The sequence below is a fragment of the Vombatus ursinus genome, unplaced genomic scaffold (assembly GCF_900497805.2).
Source record: "Vombatus ursinus unplaced genomic scaffold, bare-nosed wombat genome assembly UNPS02001287.1, whole genome shotgun sequence".
Taxonomy (NCBI): domain Eukaryota; kingdom Metazoa; phylum Chordata; class Mammalia; order Diprotodontia; family Vombatidae; genus Vombatus; species Vombatus ursinus.
Genome location: NW_020941065.1, coordinates 12,967,643 through 12,985,116, shown reverse-complemented (window position 1 = coordinate 12,985,116; position 17,474 = coordinate 12,967,643). Strand labels below are relative to the sequence as shown.

The 17,474-nt window shown below is 46.3% G+C and overlaps 1 protein-coding gene across 1 annotated transcript in view; it reads right to left on the bottom strand.

Annotated features, from left to right (window-relative positions):
• The window catches only part of MYO18B (myosin XVIIIB), a 352,079-nt gene extending 335,311 nt beyond the window's left edge, over positions 1-16,768 (bottom strand). Inside the window, exons 1-6 of the mRNA XM_027862330.1 lie at positions 16,718-16,768; positions 16,480-16,638; positions 5,261-6,508; positions 2,751-2,817; positions 2,117-2,229; positions 649-825 (exon numbers count right to left, since the gene is read on the bottom strand). Of these exons, the coding sequence (XP_027718131.1) occupies positions 649-825; positions 2,117-2,229; positions 2,751-2,817; positions 5,261-6,508; positions 16,480-16,638; positions 16,718-16,768 (1,815 nt within the window). The remainder of the gene's footprint in view (positions 1-648; positions 826-2,116; positions 2,230-2,750; positions 2,818-5,260; positions 6,509-16,479; positions 16,639-16,717) is intronic.
• Between the last annotated feature and the right edge of the window lie 706 nt (positions 16,769-17,474).

Genomic DNA, 17,474 nt, shown 5'->3' with positions numbered 1-17,474 from the left:
AGACAAGGCACTTAGCCCCCAGCCCTTGAATGGAAAACAGCATTGCCCTGGGCTCTCCCCAGCCTTGCATCTCTCTCTGAATTCGCAGGACTCTACACCCAAAGTTGAAAGGGACCTCACAGGCCATGGATCCCAATTCCCTCATTTTACAGATGAGGAAACTGAGGCCCAGGGACTTGAAGTGGTCTGCCCAAGATCACACAGAGAACAAACAGGATCGTAGAGTCCAGACTGGAAGGGACCTCAGAGCCCAAGTCCAATCCTCCCATCTCACAGATGAAGAAGTTGAAGCCAGATAAGTGAAATGACCCCCCCCCACCAATATGCAGTTCAGTATCTGGGATGGAACCTCCTTGCAAGCCTTCCCACAGCTACAGAAATGAAAACTATTCACATTTTTATTGTTATTATAGAAGGCACTGAATAAATATATATTAAATGAACAAATTAAATTTAATCCAATATACACTTGTTGAGTACCTATTGCAGATGAGGCTCTGTGTTAGGAGTTAAGGACTCAAAGAAAATTGCCCCTGCCTTCAAGGTGCTTATATTCAATTCAGTGGATGAACACATATTAGCAGAGGCCCTCCCCAATAACCCCCAGTCTTCCTCCCCACCCCCAGCCAAGCCCCATGGGCACCTTACCTTCCACGACAAAGGAACTGGGGCACCCTGGGGCTGGAGGAAGATCAGGTCTGGTCCTGTGTACGTGTGCAGGAGCTGGGCCTGGTATCGGTGCTGAAGCGTATTCAGGACGCTGGACTCATTGAGGCTCTGCAGCGAGGCTAGGTTCTCGGCCAGATCCAGCTCCGGGGGGTTGGCCTAGGAGGGTCCCCCAGTTAGCCACTGTGGGCTCCCTCCGCCGTGGGGGCCTCCGGGGTGGAAGGCCACGAGACACACACTGAACGGCTAGGAAAGGACGCTAAGGCCTGTGGTCAGCGGACTCCGTGGGCCCAGATACAGGGGAACATCAAAGACCCGACATAAATGAAAGGCACAGAGAGACATGCACCCCCAGGGAACTCTCGCCATTAGTCAGTTCTGCTTGATCTGGCATTCACAGAATTGTAGTTTGCTCTAGCTGGAGGGGACTTTAGAAGTCCTAACTGTAACCAGCTCCTCCTGCAGAGCCACAGTGTAATGATAATGGATGTGATGCTGAGGCCCTACAGGTAGGAGCCTAAGTGCCCTCTGAATCCTCAGAAGGAGATTAAATATGTACCATCCCATCCATCCTTCATTCTGGGGCAAGGCATCAGTCACCCTCACTACTCACAACACCCCAAACATGAGTTCAGATATGGCCTCAGACACTTCCTAGCTGTGTGACCCTGGGCAAGTCACTAACCACTATTTGCCTCAGTTTTCTCATCTGTAAAATGGACATAATAATAATATCACTTCTCTCCCAGGGTTGTTGTGAGGATCAAATGATGTAGTAATTGTTATCTTATATGAAAGTCAGCATCGGGGAAATAGGGCCCTGAACTTGGGGTCAGGAGTTCAAATCCTGACTCAGGCACTTACTAGCTATGTGTCCCTAAGCAAATCACTCAAAAAATCTCTATGCCTCAGTTTCCCCCTCTGTAAAATGACCTCGGAGGTCCCTTCTAGTCTCGGTCTATGATTCTGTGAACACCATATGGGAGAATACAGCTACCTTCAGTGACATGACTGCAGTCAGGATTAGTCTCAGACATATCTGAGTAGTCCGGTACGCATCTAGAATTCAATAAAATTTCTAGATCTTTCTAGGGCCTTTTTATATTTTCTTCCCGCACCACATCTCAGAGTCATGTGTTCTCTAAGATAAAGAGCTCACTTTCTGGATAAAAGTCATGGTCAGACTCGGGGGCCTGTCTCAGAGTCTGTGGCACTGTGATCCTCCCCTGGTCACTGGACCCTCCAAGGGAGAAGGCCATTGGCAGACCTTCCGACTTCATGTGGTGGAGACAGGATTGGTCTAAGGGGGAGGCAGAACAGGATGGAGGGGCCAGGCAAAAAGCCTCCCCATGCGGTTGGGGTTTCTGGAGGGATGCTCCCCCTCACAATTAGAGAGGTCCTTATGGAGACAGAGAATCAGGGAGCAGGGCCTGGAACTGGGGGGACTTACACGGTGAATGTTCTCCTCATCCACTTCGGTGATGGATTTGTCCGCATCAATGCAAAGTCTCACTCGCCCTGCAGCCAACTCTGGGGTGCCCACGTCTGGCTTCAGCACCGTCGCTAAGAGGAGAGCCCCCCAGGAAAGGAATACTGGGTCATGGTATTGCACATACACAGAGACAGGGGAGGTTTGGGGGCGGTGACGGGGTAGGGGACACAAGGGATGTCTGAGGAAGGGGTGGATAATGCTCACTTCTGCCCCCTAGGGCCTAGTCACATCAGCTTGGATGAAATGATATGCATGGAATCCTAGAACCCAGAGCTGTGAGGGATCTCAGAACATGAAGTTTCAGGGCAGGGAGAGAACTTAGAACCTGAAAGAGCCAGAAGGGGCCTTAGAACATGGAATGGCAAAGCTAAGAGGGGCCTTAGAACAGAGAATGTCAGAGCTGGGAGAGGCCTTAGAACAGGGAATATCAGAAGTGTTTGAGACATTGGAAATCATTTAGTCCAAATCCCTTATCTGACAGCTGTGGACACTGAGACCCAGAAGGGAGACGTTGCTTGCCCAAGGTCACATGGGTAGCAAGGCACAAAGCTATGGGTGAGGGGGTTCCCAGGGGCCCAAGCCCACAAATTACCCAGTGTGAATCCTTCCTTCTGAACCAGCCAGACTTTCTCAGCTTCATACCATCTGTCCTCCACTTCCTGGGCACAAAGACAATGAAATAAGGGGGGAAATATAGCAATCAAGCAAGTCAAAAGATTTTAATAGCTAACATTTCCATAGCATTCACTCTGTGCCCGTCACTGTGCTAAGCACTTTACCCACACTATCTCCTTTGATCCTCACAACAACCCTGGCAGGTAGGTGCTATTATAATGCCCATTTTACAGATGAAGAAACTGGGGCTTACAGAGGTAAGAGACTTGACCAGGGTTATACAACTACTAAGTATCTGAGGCAGAAATTGAACTCAGGTCTTCCTCCAAGCCTGGCACCCTATCCACTGCCACCTATATCTCTTTCTTCAGGAACTCAAACTCAAGTCCTCCCTTATTAGGAATGTTTTAGATGTGGTAGAAATGTGTATTATTTTTTGTTCGTTGATTTATATCAGTTCAATTTTATGGTCAAATTTGGGAACTGCCAAGTATGCCCTCTTCTGGTACAAACACAGAGAGAGAGAGAGAGAGAGAGACAGAGAGGGAGAGAGAGAGAAAGAAAGAAAAAATCAAAGAGCTTCCTAGATTAGGTGCCTTTGAGTTGGTCAAAGTAGGGGCAGCATCAGAGGACAGAAGTGAGTGTATGAAAGAGATGCAGCACAGGTGAAATTGACAAGAGATGCTAAAAGGTGAAATTGATGAGAGATACTGAGAGGTTAAATTGATGAGAGATGCTACAAAGGTGAAATCAACAGGCCTTGGCACCATCTTGGATCTGGGAGGTCAGAGATAGGGAGGAGTCCAAGCTGACTCCTAGGTTGTGAGTCTGAGGAGCTAGGAGGACGCTCTACATTAATAGGGAAGGTAGAAGATGAGGAGGGTTTCAGGGGAAAGATAAATAGTTCTGTTTTGGACATATTGATTTTAAGATGTCTACTAGACCCATAGTTCGAGATGTCCGAAAGGCAGTTAGACACGGGAGATTGGAGGTCAGCAGAGAGATTGGGGCAAGAAAAGTATATTTTAGACTCATCAGTATAAATAATCTCTAATATTCTAAGCTTTGGAGCAGGTGCAGATCTGCGATGGCCAATGAAATCAGGGTTTTGACCATATGTGTGTATTAATATATATACACATACATACATATATGTGTATGTGCATGCCATGTGTACACATATATGTATATACATATATGCTTTTATACACATATATATACACACATATAAATAGTTTTTATTTTTGTGGGGATTTTTTGGACTGGACTTAAAATTTCATGGCTTTAGGGGACTCCCAAGTGCAGAAACTCCTTCTCCCCTGCTAATCAGTCTTCTAACTTGAGAGCTTGTAGGGCCCTGATGAGTTAAGTGACTTTCCAGGGGCCTCAGTGTGTATCAGAGGTGGCACCTGAACCTGGCTCTCTCTACCCTGACTGCTATCCGCCATGCCATGTTGACATGACCTACCCAATATAAGTTGGCTGTGGTCCATTGGCAATGATGACTTTCCCACCAGGCACATTGTGAAAGATCCTAGAGATGTGCCCAGAAGAGGAGGTGGGCTGGTCAGGTTGCAAGGGTGAGGGAAGATACTGGCCAGCCTGAGTGCTTGCACAGCCACCCACCACACCTTCCGCTATTCACATAGCCCCTCTATAGTGAGGCAAGGACAAGGAATACCGTATGAGAAGTGGATGAGTTTGGGTTTGCTGTGGTGGACAGAGTGCCCAAAGTAATAATACCATAGGATGACCCAGAGCAAGAAGGAACCTCAGCGGCCATCAGGCCCAATTCCTTTCTTTTAAAGATGAGGAAACTGAAACAGAGGTCAAGTGACTTGTCCAGGATCACACAGTCTTCCTAACTCCAATTCCAATGTCTTAGATACTGTCATGCATCAAAGTCTAATTTACCACCCCTGACATCTTACATTTGTGGGTGGGTATTCCACATTGGGGAGGGCATTCCATAACCCTTGTAGACTCTGGGCTCTAAATGTAATGGGTCAGGCATCAGGGCTGGACCACCTCAGGAACTTCTCAGCCTTAAGTCCCATGGCCTAGTGACTCCTCTGAATGTTTTATTCCCAGCATGGAAGGAGGAAGCAAGGACCTGAACTGGAAATGTTTTCCAGAGACGTGACGTTCCATGGATGCTCCCAGACTATCAGCTGGGAGTAGTCAACTTCTTGAGGCTGCCCTTCTCCCTTCTCCTCCCCTTCCTCCCCCTCCTACTTCTCCTCCTCCCTCCTCCTCTTCCTCCTCTTCTAGAGATCCAAACAGGGGTTGTCTCCAAGCCCCCGAAGCCCCACCCACCTCCTCAAGAAACCTTGCCCAGCTTGCCATGACTTTCATAGAAAAGAGCTACTCTGTTCTTTCCAGGGTAAGTGGCTTCCTCTCCCCTTGCCCCTCCCCACCCCAGATTCTGCACCTTTCCCCACCCCCACCCTAGCCATTCAGCATTCCCAGGTATGGCAGCATCCTCACCTTGTCTGGGTCGACACTTTGGCCTCTCTCTCCCTCCGCCTTCTCTTCCTCCTCCATCCTCACCGGGGCTTCTTTGGTCTCCTCCTCTTTATCAGGTGCACCTCCCTCCTTCTCAGTGGTGGGAGATCCATGGCCCTCCTTTCCTTCTTTGAGAGCTTCACTCCCACTTCCTTCCCTTCGGGAGGAGTCATCTTCCTTCCTGTCTTTGCTTTGGAGACCACTCCTCTTCTCATCCTTCCCCACCTGACTCTGGGACCCATACTTCTTCTCTATCTGACTTTGGGGTCCACTTTCCTTCCCCCCCTGACTTTGGGGCTCACTATCCTTCTTCAACTGGGTTTGAGATTCAATGTCCTTCCTCGCCTGACTCTGGGACTCGCTCCTCTTTCTCCATTTGTTCAGACCCCATTTTTTCATCTGGATGTGGGCTCTGTCTCCCTTTCCTGCTTTGCTTTGGGCCTCCTTCCCTGTCCCCATTGTGTCCTTAGGGTGATCTGCCTTTCCTGGCTTGCTTTGGGCCTCATCCCCTGACTCTCCTTTTGTGTGGGGTTGGCCCTCCCCCTTTATTTGGGGTATTTGTGCTTTGTCCTCCTTTGTCCCTTTCACTTCAGCCTCACCTCCCTGCTCTTCCCCTTCGGTGTGGGGCTTGGTCCCCAGGTCCTCTTTATTCTGGGGCTCACCCCCTATTAGCCCCTTGGTCTGGGGCACCTTGCCACACTCGCCCACTTTGATCTGAGGCCCTTCACTCTTCTTGGGAGGCATGTCTGTGGAGCCTTGGCTGCCTACTGTCCTCAGTTTCTCCACCTTTTTGGCAGAGTCCTCAGTAGCTTTCTGTGGATCACAAGTGTCTCCTGGAGGTTGCCCTTTCTTCTCCCCCTTCAGCCCTGGAATGGAGGAAGGAGGCTTATGGATAGGAGAGTCAACTGGGTGAGTCCTCTGCTCTGGCTTGGGTAATTCTGAATTGAGCTTGGCCACCATCAGCAGCACATCGCTGGTCTTCCTGGTCCTCTTGAGGGGCTGCGGCTTCCTCGGAGGGGTCTCCATGGTGTCCTTGCCTTGAGAGTTTTCTCCATTTATGCTGCTCATCAGCACCGGCTCTGGGCTGGCCATCCCTTCCTTCTCATTAGGAATGTTCTCGATAACAATGCTGGGGCTGGGGGATGCTGGGTCAGGCTGGCCACCCTGGGGACTCTGCGACCCGGAGGGGTTATGGCTCCTCTGGACAGGGCTGTCACTATTTTCTGGAGCCTAGGAGAGAAAACAATATCCAGTTAGATTTTGCATTAGGACCAGACTGAACAGAATCTTCCTAACCTCCTAGTACAGAGGTCCTCAAACTTTTTTGGTCTCAGGGACCCCTCTACACCCTTAAAAATTATTAAGGACCCCAAAGAGCTTTTCTTTAGATAAGTTATATCTAACCATATTTGCTCTATTAGAAAGTAGAGCCTATACATTTTAAACTGTTTCTTAATTCACTTAAAAACAAAAATAATAAATCCATTATTCATTAACATAGATAACATATTTTAAAATGAAAAATAACTCCATGTTCCTACTATTTTTGCCAGGCACTGTGCTAAGTAATGAGCGTACAAAGAAAATTAAATACTTGTTGACTGATTAAAAAAATCAGGGGCCTGGTTTTTTTCAATCTACTTTTGGAAATCTCTTTAATGTCTGTCTTAATAAAACACAGCTGGATTCTCCTATATGCTTCTGCATTCAATCTTTTGCAATTTGTTGTTCTGGTGGAGGCATGTAAAGAAAACTTAGCTTCCCACAGATATGTAGTGGGGAAAAGGGAAGTGCATTTCAGCAGACAAATAACCTCTTGGTATTGTAATGAAAACAGTTTTCATTTTGGGCCCCCAGATCACACACTTTGAAAATCACTGCCTTAGTTGATTATAAGCTCTAGCAGAGGAGAGACTTTTTTTTTTGTTAGTGTCTTTGTCTCAGTGTAATGGACAGGATAAGAACTGACTTCAAGTCAGGAAGACCTGACATTTACTAGCAATGTGATCTTGAGAAAGTCATTGAACCACTTTGCTTGTTTGTAAAATGGGGACAATAGAACCTAACTTACAGGGTGGTTGTGAAGAGCAAATGAGATTTTTGTTGTTGTTGTTGTTATCAAGTCATTTTTCATTCACGTCTGACTCTTTATGACCCCTTCTGGGGTTTTCTTGGCAAAGATACTGAAGTGGTTCACCATTTCCTTCTCTAGCTCATTTTACAGATGAGTAAACTGAGGCAATCAGGGTTAAGCGACTTGCCCAAGATCACATAGCTACGAAGTGTCTGGAGCTGGATTTGAACTCACGAAGATGAGTCTTCCTGACTCCAAGCCCCAGCGCTCTATCCACTGATCAGGTAGCTGCCCCTCAAATGAGATTAAGGTGTGTAAAATGTTATGTAAAAACTAGCTATTAAAGCTGTTATTGTTCTTCTTGTTATCCGAAGTACCCAGTAGAGTGCTGGGCACATAGTAGGGCCTTAATCAAAGAGCATTTACTGAGCATATACTGTGTGCCAAGCACCTGCTAGGTGCTGGAGATACAAAGATAAAGACAAGATAGTTCCTGCCCTCAAGTAGTTTTCATTCTCTTGGTGGAGACCACTTGTACAAACATAGCAATAGACAAAATCGATAAAAGTTGAGGACATCAGCAGCCGAGAGAATCAGGAAAGCCTTCTTGAAGAAGGTGGCACAAGCTTAATTTTCAAGAAAGTAAGGGATTCTAAGAAATGGAGAGAAGTAGGGAGGGCATCCCAGGCAGGGTGCACAGCCAGTGCAATGTCACAGAGATGGGAGATGGAGGGTCATGTATGAGCGACAGCAAGAAAGCCACTTTGACTATGTCATGGTAGGTTAGGACCAGGTTGTAAAGAACTTTAAATACCCGTTGAACTGACCTGTGATGCAGACTCTTGTGGGAGGTTGTAGCTTGGGTTATTGAATTGAATTGAATTGAATTGAATTGGAGAGAGTCTGGTCAGCAGGGCATGATCTGACTTTTCTCTGTCTTGGTCATAGCCCCTGCTCAAAAATCTTCAGCGGCTTCCAATTACCTGTAGGACATTGTCCCACTTTATGGATCAGCATTGGCACCATGACTCCTTATCACGGGGATACTGTGCCTTCACCTGTCCCTGAGATATGTGGCTGGCCACTTCAGCCTTGATAACTGGGGATCCCCAACCCCTCTGCCTGGTTCTTTCCAATACCCCATGGCTGACTCAGCCATGGTCTCTTACTAAAGCACCATTCTAACCATGGTGCTCCTCTGCTCTGCTCAATAGACTGCAATGGTTCCCTATTATCTCCAGGGTCAAACAGAAAACCCTGTGTTTGGCTTCTCAAGCCCTTTATAACCTGGCTCCTTCCTATGGCTCTAGGACACTTACAATTCACTCCCCTGCACACACTCTATGATTCAGCCACACTGGGATCCCTCGCCCTGAACACTTGATCTCTTGTCTCTGTGCATTTGCAATTATGTAATACCTTTAAGTTTACAAAACAGTCTACAAGTATCATCTCAATCGGCTCTTGCAATAACCCTGTGAGGAGGGTGTCATTGTTACCCCTATTCTATAGATGAGGAAACTGGCATTCACAGAGGTTAAGGGACTTCCCCCATGCCAGGAGCGCTCTCCCTGCCAGCCTCCCACTCTCAGAATCCTGGGCTTCCTTTAAGACTTAGCCCAAGCTTCCCCTCCTCCAGGAGGTCTTTCATGCCCACCCCACCCCACCCCTAGCTTCCAATGCCTTCTCCTCCAAGACTCCCATCCACCAGCTGAGTATATATCCCATATGAATGCAGCTGTTGGCATGATATTAGAATGTAAACTCCCAGAGGGCAGGAACTGCCTTTGCCTCTCTCAGCACTCCCAATGATGAGCACCGTGTCCAGTGCATAGTATGTCCTTGTTCATTGATGACTGATTCACTGCCTCGAATTTCCCTTTTGGTAAATGGCAAATGTATTCTATTGCACATCATTCCCTGGGCCTGATCATGGGCTGAAAGGACTGAAGATCCTGCCGGAGCTTTTCCCCAGGAGGCACTCCCATATCCTCTCCTACCCTGAGGCTGGACTGAAATACAGACTTGGGAAAAGACATGAATTGATTTTAGCTGCACTGTCTTAAAAAGTCAAGTGGCCATTTCTTAAGCAGCCTGCTGAACCTGGAATCAGAAAGTTTGGAGTTCAAATCAGTTTCTTACCCTTACTAGCTGTGAGACTCTTGGCAAAGTCACTTAAACGAGGCCTCAGTTTCCTCATCTATAAAATGGGGATTATAATACTTATAGCACCTTTCTCAAGGGAATTATAAGATCATAGAATCAGAGCTGGAAAGTACTTTAAAGGTCATCTCCAGGGTTTATGGCCTGGGGCTGTTGAACTTGTTTTAAAAAATATTTTTAACTATATTTCAATATAACTGTTTTTTTGGAATCTTCTATATTTTATTTATGCATTTAATAATAGGATTCTGAGAAAGGGTCCACAAGCTTCACCAGAATAACCTCTCAAGGGTCCGTGACACCCAAAAGGTTAAACAGCCCTGATGTGGGCCAGCCCCTTCATTGTATGTCCCACTTTTTTTTTTGGTTGGGCAATGGAGGTTAAGTGACTTGCCCAAGGTCACACAGCTAGTACGTGTTATGTGTCTGAAGCCAGATTTGAACTCAGGTCCTCCTGAATCCAGAGTCGGTGCTCTATCCACTGTGCCACCTAGATGCCCCCTAGGCCCTTCATTGTACAGAGGAGGAAACTGCGGTCCAATGTCACATTGCTACATAGTGGCAGTGTGAGAAGGCCCCTCCAGTCCAATGAATGATCTCTTCATTAAATCACACTACTAACCATCCAAATTCAATCTAAAATATTTATTCATACATCTAACGTGCAAAGTACCAAGCAAAGACCAAATAAATAAATAAAGCAATCCTGATCTCAAGATTCTTATCTTCTCTGGAGGATGCACCATGTAAACAGTCAGTCAATAAACATTTATTAAGCACCTACTGTGTGCTAGGCATTGCGCTAAGTGCTGGGGATACAAAAAGAGGCAAAAGACCATCCCTGCTTTCGTCCTGTCTGTAAATAGCCTCAAGATGGCACCAAGCTGGGCTCCATCTTGCCTGGGCCCAGGCCTTCCTGTAGTCTTCTCACCATGGCCCCATTATCCACCCATTTCTACCTCACTTGGGCTCCACCCCTGGCTCTGATAGGGGAGCCTTTTACTATCTGGTTGGAAGCTGGGCTTCCACAGGGCTTTCCTCATATATTATCTTCCCCAACTAGAGGATAAAGTCTTTGAAGGCAGGGATCTATCTAGCATGCTTTTTGTTGTCTCTCTCCATCACTTAGCCCAGGCTCGGACACAAATGCTTTCTTTATCTCACTAGCTGGTCACTGTCCAACCCTCTCCACTGAAGCCGCCTTAATTAAGTACCCACTTCAATCAAAATTCCAAGTCTCATGGACGGAAGTGACCTTGGGCCTTGGAAAGCAGTGCCAGCCGAGCACGAGCTCTGGCAATTCCTGAGAGAGCTGGCAAGTTATTCTAATGATCATCCCTCCGGTCATCAGGGCAGGCTGGTGAGAATCTGGATGTCTGTCATCTAGGGACCAGGCTGGTCAAATTAGAGAGACTTAGCACCAGGTTGGTGCAGAGGGCGGAACCAGGGGCAAGAAGCCAACTTAGGCTTCCCAGCAACGAGAGCCATCCCAGCTGGTGGGGGTGACCTCGGGAGGTGGGGGGCTCCCCCAGTCTGAGGTCTCCAAGCAGCAGCTGGGTGACGATTTGTCAGGGACCTTAAAACGAGGCTTCATTTCAGTTATAAGTAGGACTAGATCAGGGGTGGGGAACCTGCGGCCTCGAGGTCACATGTGGCCCTCCGTGTTTTACAAAACAAATCCTTTCATTGAGGGGATTTGTTCTATGAAGTTTGGATTCAGTCAGAGGGCCACACTTGAGGACCTAGAGGGCCACATGTGGCCTCAAGGCTGCAGGTTCCCCACTCCTGGACTAGATGATTGCTGAGCACCCAAAGCTAGATCCAGGACCCCATGAATCTAAGACCCTGGAGTGACTGCTATGTGATTTACTGTACTTCCCCCTCATACTGAGATGTAGGTGTCCTGCTTCCAGCCCTTAACCAACCTACGGAAGGCATCCCTCGGAACGCCCATTGGGTACCATGCCTGGCCCAGCCCATGGTCAGAAGATGCCTCTCACTGAAGGCCTGGTGGTGGTGTTTTCCCAACATTTATGTAAATGTTACTTTGGATTTGGGCTCTCCTAACCTCCTCCTTGTCAGAAAGTCAGACTCCATCCAGGTAAGCAGCCCGGGCTCTGATAAGTGAAGTTTTACCCATTTCTTACCTAGAACAGAGCTTCCATGACACTCCCTGGTGTCTCTGTCACTCTCTCTGTCTCTGTGTCTCTGTTTCTCTCTCTGTCTTTCTCTGTCTCTCTGTCTCTCTGTCTCTCTCTCTCTGTGTCTCTCTCTCGTCTTTCTGTCTTTCTCTTTCTCTGTCTGTCTCTCTCTCTCTCTCTCTCTCTCTCACACACACACACACACACACACACACACACAGAGGCAAGTACACAACACACACCTTGGAGGATAGGGATACAGATAGGAACCAGACCTGTGCTTTCCTGATATAGGAAACTACAGAGTCATCCAGCAAATATGTGTCAGAAGCGAGACTTGAACCCAGGTCTGCTTACCTCTGAGAGCAGCCCTCTAGGCACCCTAGCTGCTTCTCAATCCTCCTTGGGCAACTTGGTGACTCCATAGTGTACAAGGCCCTGGGCCTGGAACCAGCAAGACCTGAGTTCAGATTCAGCCTCAGACACTTCCTGGGTAAGTCCCTTAACCTCTATGAATGCCAGTTTCCTCATCTATAGAATAGAGGTAACAATGACACCTCCCTCACAGGGTTATTGCAAGAGTTAAATGTGATGATACTTGTAGAGTGTTTAGTAAACCCAAAGGTATTATATAAAGGCAAACTACTGTTATCAATATTTTCTGTAAAAATGGAGCTATCTCCTCCCAACAGTTGCTCTGAGGCTCAAATAAAGTAACAGCTACAGAAGTGCTTTCTACTTTCTACAAGGGGTCCTGGTCATTTCACGGGCACAAGCCAGCTGGACCCACAAGGCTGGTGGCCCTCCTCGGCAGGAGCTGATCCCTTCACTGCCCACCCCCTACACCTATTGGGATCTATATTCCAGCATGCCCAAGTCTCAGTTCTGGGCCATAAGTGAGGCCCATGACGTGCTTGGGGCAGCGTTTTCATGTCTGGGACTGCCTGGAAACTCAGCCCCCCTGGCTGCCCTTCACCCCCCTCCCAGAGAGCCACACTAGAACATCAGTGGCTTTCATGGATCATGGGAACAGAAGACTGTCAGCTGACAGGGACCTCTGGGACTGCCCTCCCGGCAAAAAGTGGTCCTCCATGCTTTGCCTGAAGACTTATCCTAATGGGTCACTCAGGACCGTAGGTGCTAAGGCACAGCTCTGTTCTTGGCAAGCTTCTCCTGCCTTCCAGCTGAAATCTGCCTTCCTCTGCGCCCCATTACTCCCGGCTCTGCCTCTGGGGCCAAGTCGCTTCTGAGACCTTCTGCACTTGGCCAGGCTGATGTCTCCCCTCCCCCAGCCTCTCCCCCTTGTCACGGCAGGAATATTTGGGCAGCTGTTACCCTACATTTGTTCAAAAGGTCCCAGCTGCGAGAGCAGCTGTGTGGGACCAGCCCACACGAAAGCCTAGCCACAGCGAGTGAGGCACCTGTACTCCCAGTCACCCCTGGGTCACAGCATCAGAGAAATCCCTGGCTCTGTCCCCACAATGCTCCCTCCCACACACACACACACACACACACACACACCCAATCGTTTGCCAACCACACCCTCTCTCCACTGCCTTGGAGAATCATTGAAGATGTAAACTATCTAGTCCAAGAACATACATAGACCTCTTCTTGGGTTCTCCTTTTTAATTGTTTCCTGTGCGCATCACGTAACCTTTCTGTGCCTCAGTTTCCTCATCTGTAAAATGAGGATAAAAATACCACCTAGCTCACAGAGTTCTTGTGAGGATCAAAAGAGTTAACATATGTAAAGTGCTTTGCAACCCTCAAAGAGCTATGTAAATGTTAGCTAGCCAGCATTATTATGGCTGTTGTTGTTTTGATAATGATGATGTTTCCCTTGGGAAAGCAAGTGACTTGCCCACAGTCACTCCTGTATCTTATCAGAACAAGAATCCCCATTACCTCTCACCTGGCATATCACAGTAGCTTCCTCACTTTTCTCTCTGCCTCCAGTCTCTCCCAACTCTAATACATCATCTACCCAGGCCCTAATTTAATGTTCCTGAACCACTGTTATGATCCATGCACTCTCCTGCTCCAAAACCTCCATGGCTCCCTATTACCTGTAGAAGCAAAGCCCTCCATGATTGAGTTCTAGTCTCCCTTTCCAAAATTATTTCAGGTTTCAACCAAACTGGCCTTACCCGATGCAGAGTAGGCTCTTAATAAATGTTATTGATTGATTATGAGCTGTTTCCCCATCTCCCTGCCTTTGCCCAGGCTGTCCCTTATGCCAGGCATTCCCTCCTCAACTCCATCTCTTAGAAGCTTTAGCTACCCTTAAGGACCTACTCGGGCACCACATCTGAGTCAAGACTTTTCTGATGGCTTTGGGTGTCAATGCTTCCTTCCTCCTTGGCTTAATTCCCACCTACCAATCTGTTTACAAAGAATTATAGCACAAATTAGATTTTTTTTTGTCCTTGTATTCCCATCTCTGAGAGGCAGCCATGGCTCTGTGGACAGAGACCTGGGTTCAAGTCTGCCTCTACATATGCTGGGCTCTGAGGCACATTAATGCCAATGAGCATTGTAGAGGGAGGTCGTGCTGGTTGCATATGTGCATATGTATGTGTACATGCACATACATATCATATTGTGGCACACATGTGTGTATAGGCATGTGCACGGTATTATCAAAATGCATGTGGGTATGTGAATTTTTTTTTGCTGAGTCATTTTTCAGTCCTAAGTCTTTGTGATCCCATTTGCGGTTTTCCTGGCAAAGATACTGGAGTGGTTTGCCATTTCCTTCTCCAGCTCATTTTACAGGTGAAGAAACTAAGGCAAACAGGTGACTTGTCCAGGGTCACACAGCTAGTAAGTGTCTAAAGTCAGATTTGAACTCACAAAGATGAGTCTTGCTGACTCCAGGCCCTGGGCTCTGTGCGCTATGGCACCACCTAGCTTCACTAGGGCTGGGGGGGAGTGGGGCATGGATCCCTAGCTCTGAACGAATGCCAGGCTTGCAGTCACAAAGGCACAGGCTCAAATACTGCACAAGACCCTTAGTAGCTGTGTATGGCTAGATCAATCATTTCGCCTTTTTCAGGGTGAGGCAGTTCCCTAAGACTGATCTATTAACTGAGTCCTGTCCTGTTGAGGTCTGCACTGGTAAAGGGACTTTCCCACACCAGGCATTCCCCATGCTGAAGAAGATCAGGAAGTCTTCTGAACCCTCAGCACCTGGCCCTGGCCCTTGCATACCAGGTCCTTCAGAAATTCCTATTGAATTGGACTAAACAGAAGAACAAACAGTGGTCGATGATTACTAACCTTTCCCAGGCTTTACATTAGCCAAGTGCTTTACATATATTATCTTCTTTCATCCTTAAAGTAATCTTGCAATCTAGGGACCACATTAGAGCCCCACTTTACAGATGGGGAAACTGAGGCTCAGGAGCGGTTGACTAGAACTCCCCTGGTATCTGGCATCTTTCTGGGCATTGCAGACCATGAGGAGTCAGAGGGAACACCCCTATTCACTCCAGCCCCCACACCCCACCCCACTACTGTGCTCAACATCCCCTCAACAGTGGGACTCCCTGTTGGCTTCACATTTGTCTTTCCGGTCAGTTGTTGCCATTGAGGAGAGCCCAGCTTCTGGACAACATCCCCTGGGGGAGCCACATTCCTAACCTCCCCCCATCTCCAGCTGTTGATTCAATCAAGGAGTCTTACTCTAAATAGATACCATATGTCCTCAGAGGCAAACAGTTCAAACTTCTACCCCTGAGACCTTAAGAAGTTATGGGATGACTCTGTCTTCCCATCTCTAAAGTGGGGGTAATGATACCTGACCCGACCTGACTCATCCAGAGTTGTGAAGGTAGATTTTTCAGCTATAGCTCATATTCCTGCAACCTTATAGCAACGGATTCCAACATTTTCAGGTATGAATGTCCCCTTTTAGGAACACAGACCTAGATCTGAAAGAGACTTCACAGACCTTCTAGGGCTAGTCCAAGCCTCTTATTTTACAGATAAAGAAACTGAGTCCCAAGACCAAATGACTTGCCCAAGGTCACCTAGACAGCAATGACAGGGATAGGAACGCTTTCCACTGTACCCCAGCTACTGCATTAATTTCATGGATTCCCACCTCCCCCAACATGAAAGTGGCTGTACTATTAATATCTGTTACTTGAGAAAATTCATAATGATCATATTTGGTTCCCATATGTACTCATGAACTTCTCGTAACTGGGCACCTGGAGCCCAAATTGGAATTACTGCTAAATACATTATAAAGAGTTTTCTTCATCCTAGTCTTGGAGAATAGGTACTACCCTTATTATTAGCCCCATTTTACAGATGAGTAAATTGCTACTGAAATATAAGTTATAGATGATGAAATAGACTTCCCTCCCTTTGGTAAGGTGGAATCAGGAAGACTCATCTTTCTGGGTTCAAATCCAACCTCAGACATTTAGTAACTCTGTGACCCTGAACAAATCACTTAACCCTGTTTGCCCCAGCTTCCTCATCTGTAAAATGAGCTGGAGAAGGAACCACTCTAGTGTCTTTGCCAAGAAAACCCCAAATGGGGTTACAAAGAGTCAGACATGACTGAAACAACTAAATAACAACCCCTTGGTAGAGAGGTGGGGGATGACAAGTGAAGAATGTAGCATACATTGTCAGACAAGTTCATCTAGTCGGTCAGTTATGCTTAACTTTTTTTTTTCTTTGTAACAAGGGAAGGCTCCATGAGTGGATATTGAGAAATGACCATGATTTTTTTTTAAAAAAGTATTAATAAAACGTGTTTTAAAGATAGAAATGTAGCTTGTTAGTTTGCCAGGTGGCTGACTTACTGTCTGTTCTTGGGAGTCGGCCAATATCTGTTTTTTCCGTTTTGCTTCCTTGGACTCCTTTTCTGTTTCCCGAACCAGTTGCCTGATGAAGCCCCCCGGAATTACAGAGAAAAAGGGAGGTGGTGAGGAGGGTGGGGGGCTTTTGTCTTCTTCCCTGATCTGTTTAATAAAAAGAGAAGAGAGGCAAGATCTCAGTGGGTAATACAAATGGAAGCCACCCCCACAGAACAAAGCCCACCCTGGAGCCAGGGTGAAGGGCCAAGCGGTAGACACACGTGAACAAGGTCATGTAAGAAAGGTTATAGCAGGCGTCTTTGGCAGGGTGGGGTGTCTTCAAGGATGATACATGGCAATGGAAATCACTGGCTAAGTTGTCTAAATTGATGGATGCCCTTCACTCTTTTCCTCACTCCTTTAGTAAAAATAAGCATGATGTAAAATAGAGCCAGCACTGGACTTGCAGTCAGGAAAACACGGATTTGAATCCTACCCTGGGAACCTAATTGACATGTGACCCTGGACAAGTCACAACCTCTCTGAGTCTCAGTGTCCTCCTCTGTAAAATAGGGATATTTCACATCCCTATTTTAATTTTATTAAATGATAATAGGATATTCTTTATTAAATATTTATTAGATAATTTAAATATTTATCATTAGTATTTTCTAAATAATTTAAGCATTTATCATAAATATTTATTAAATAATTTAACCATTTATTATAAATATTTATTAAATAATTTTAATGTCTATTATAAATATTAAACCTATATTAACTAACTTAAATGTTTATTACAAATATTAAATATTTGTTAAATATTTTGAATGTTTATTATAAATATTAAATATTGGTTAAATAATTTGAATGTTTATTATACATATTAATTATTTATTAAATACTTTAACCATTTATTATGAGTATTTATTTAAAAATTTGAATGTCTATTATAAGTATTAAACATGTATTAACTAACTTAAATGTTTACTGTAAATATT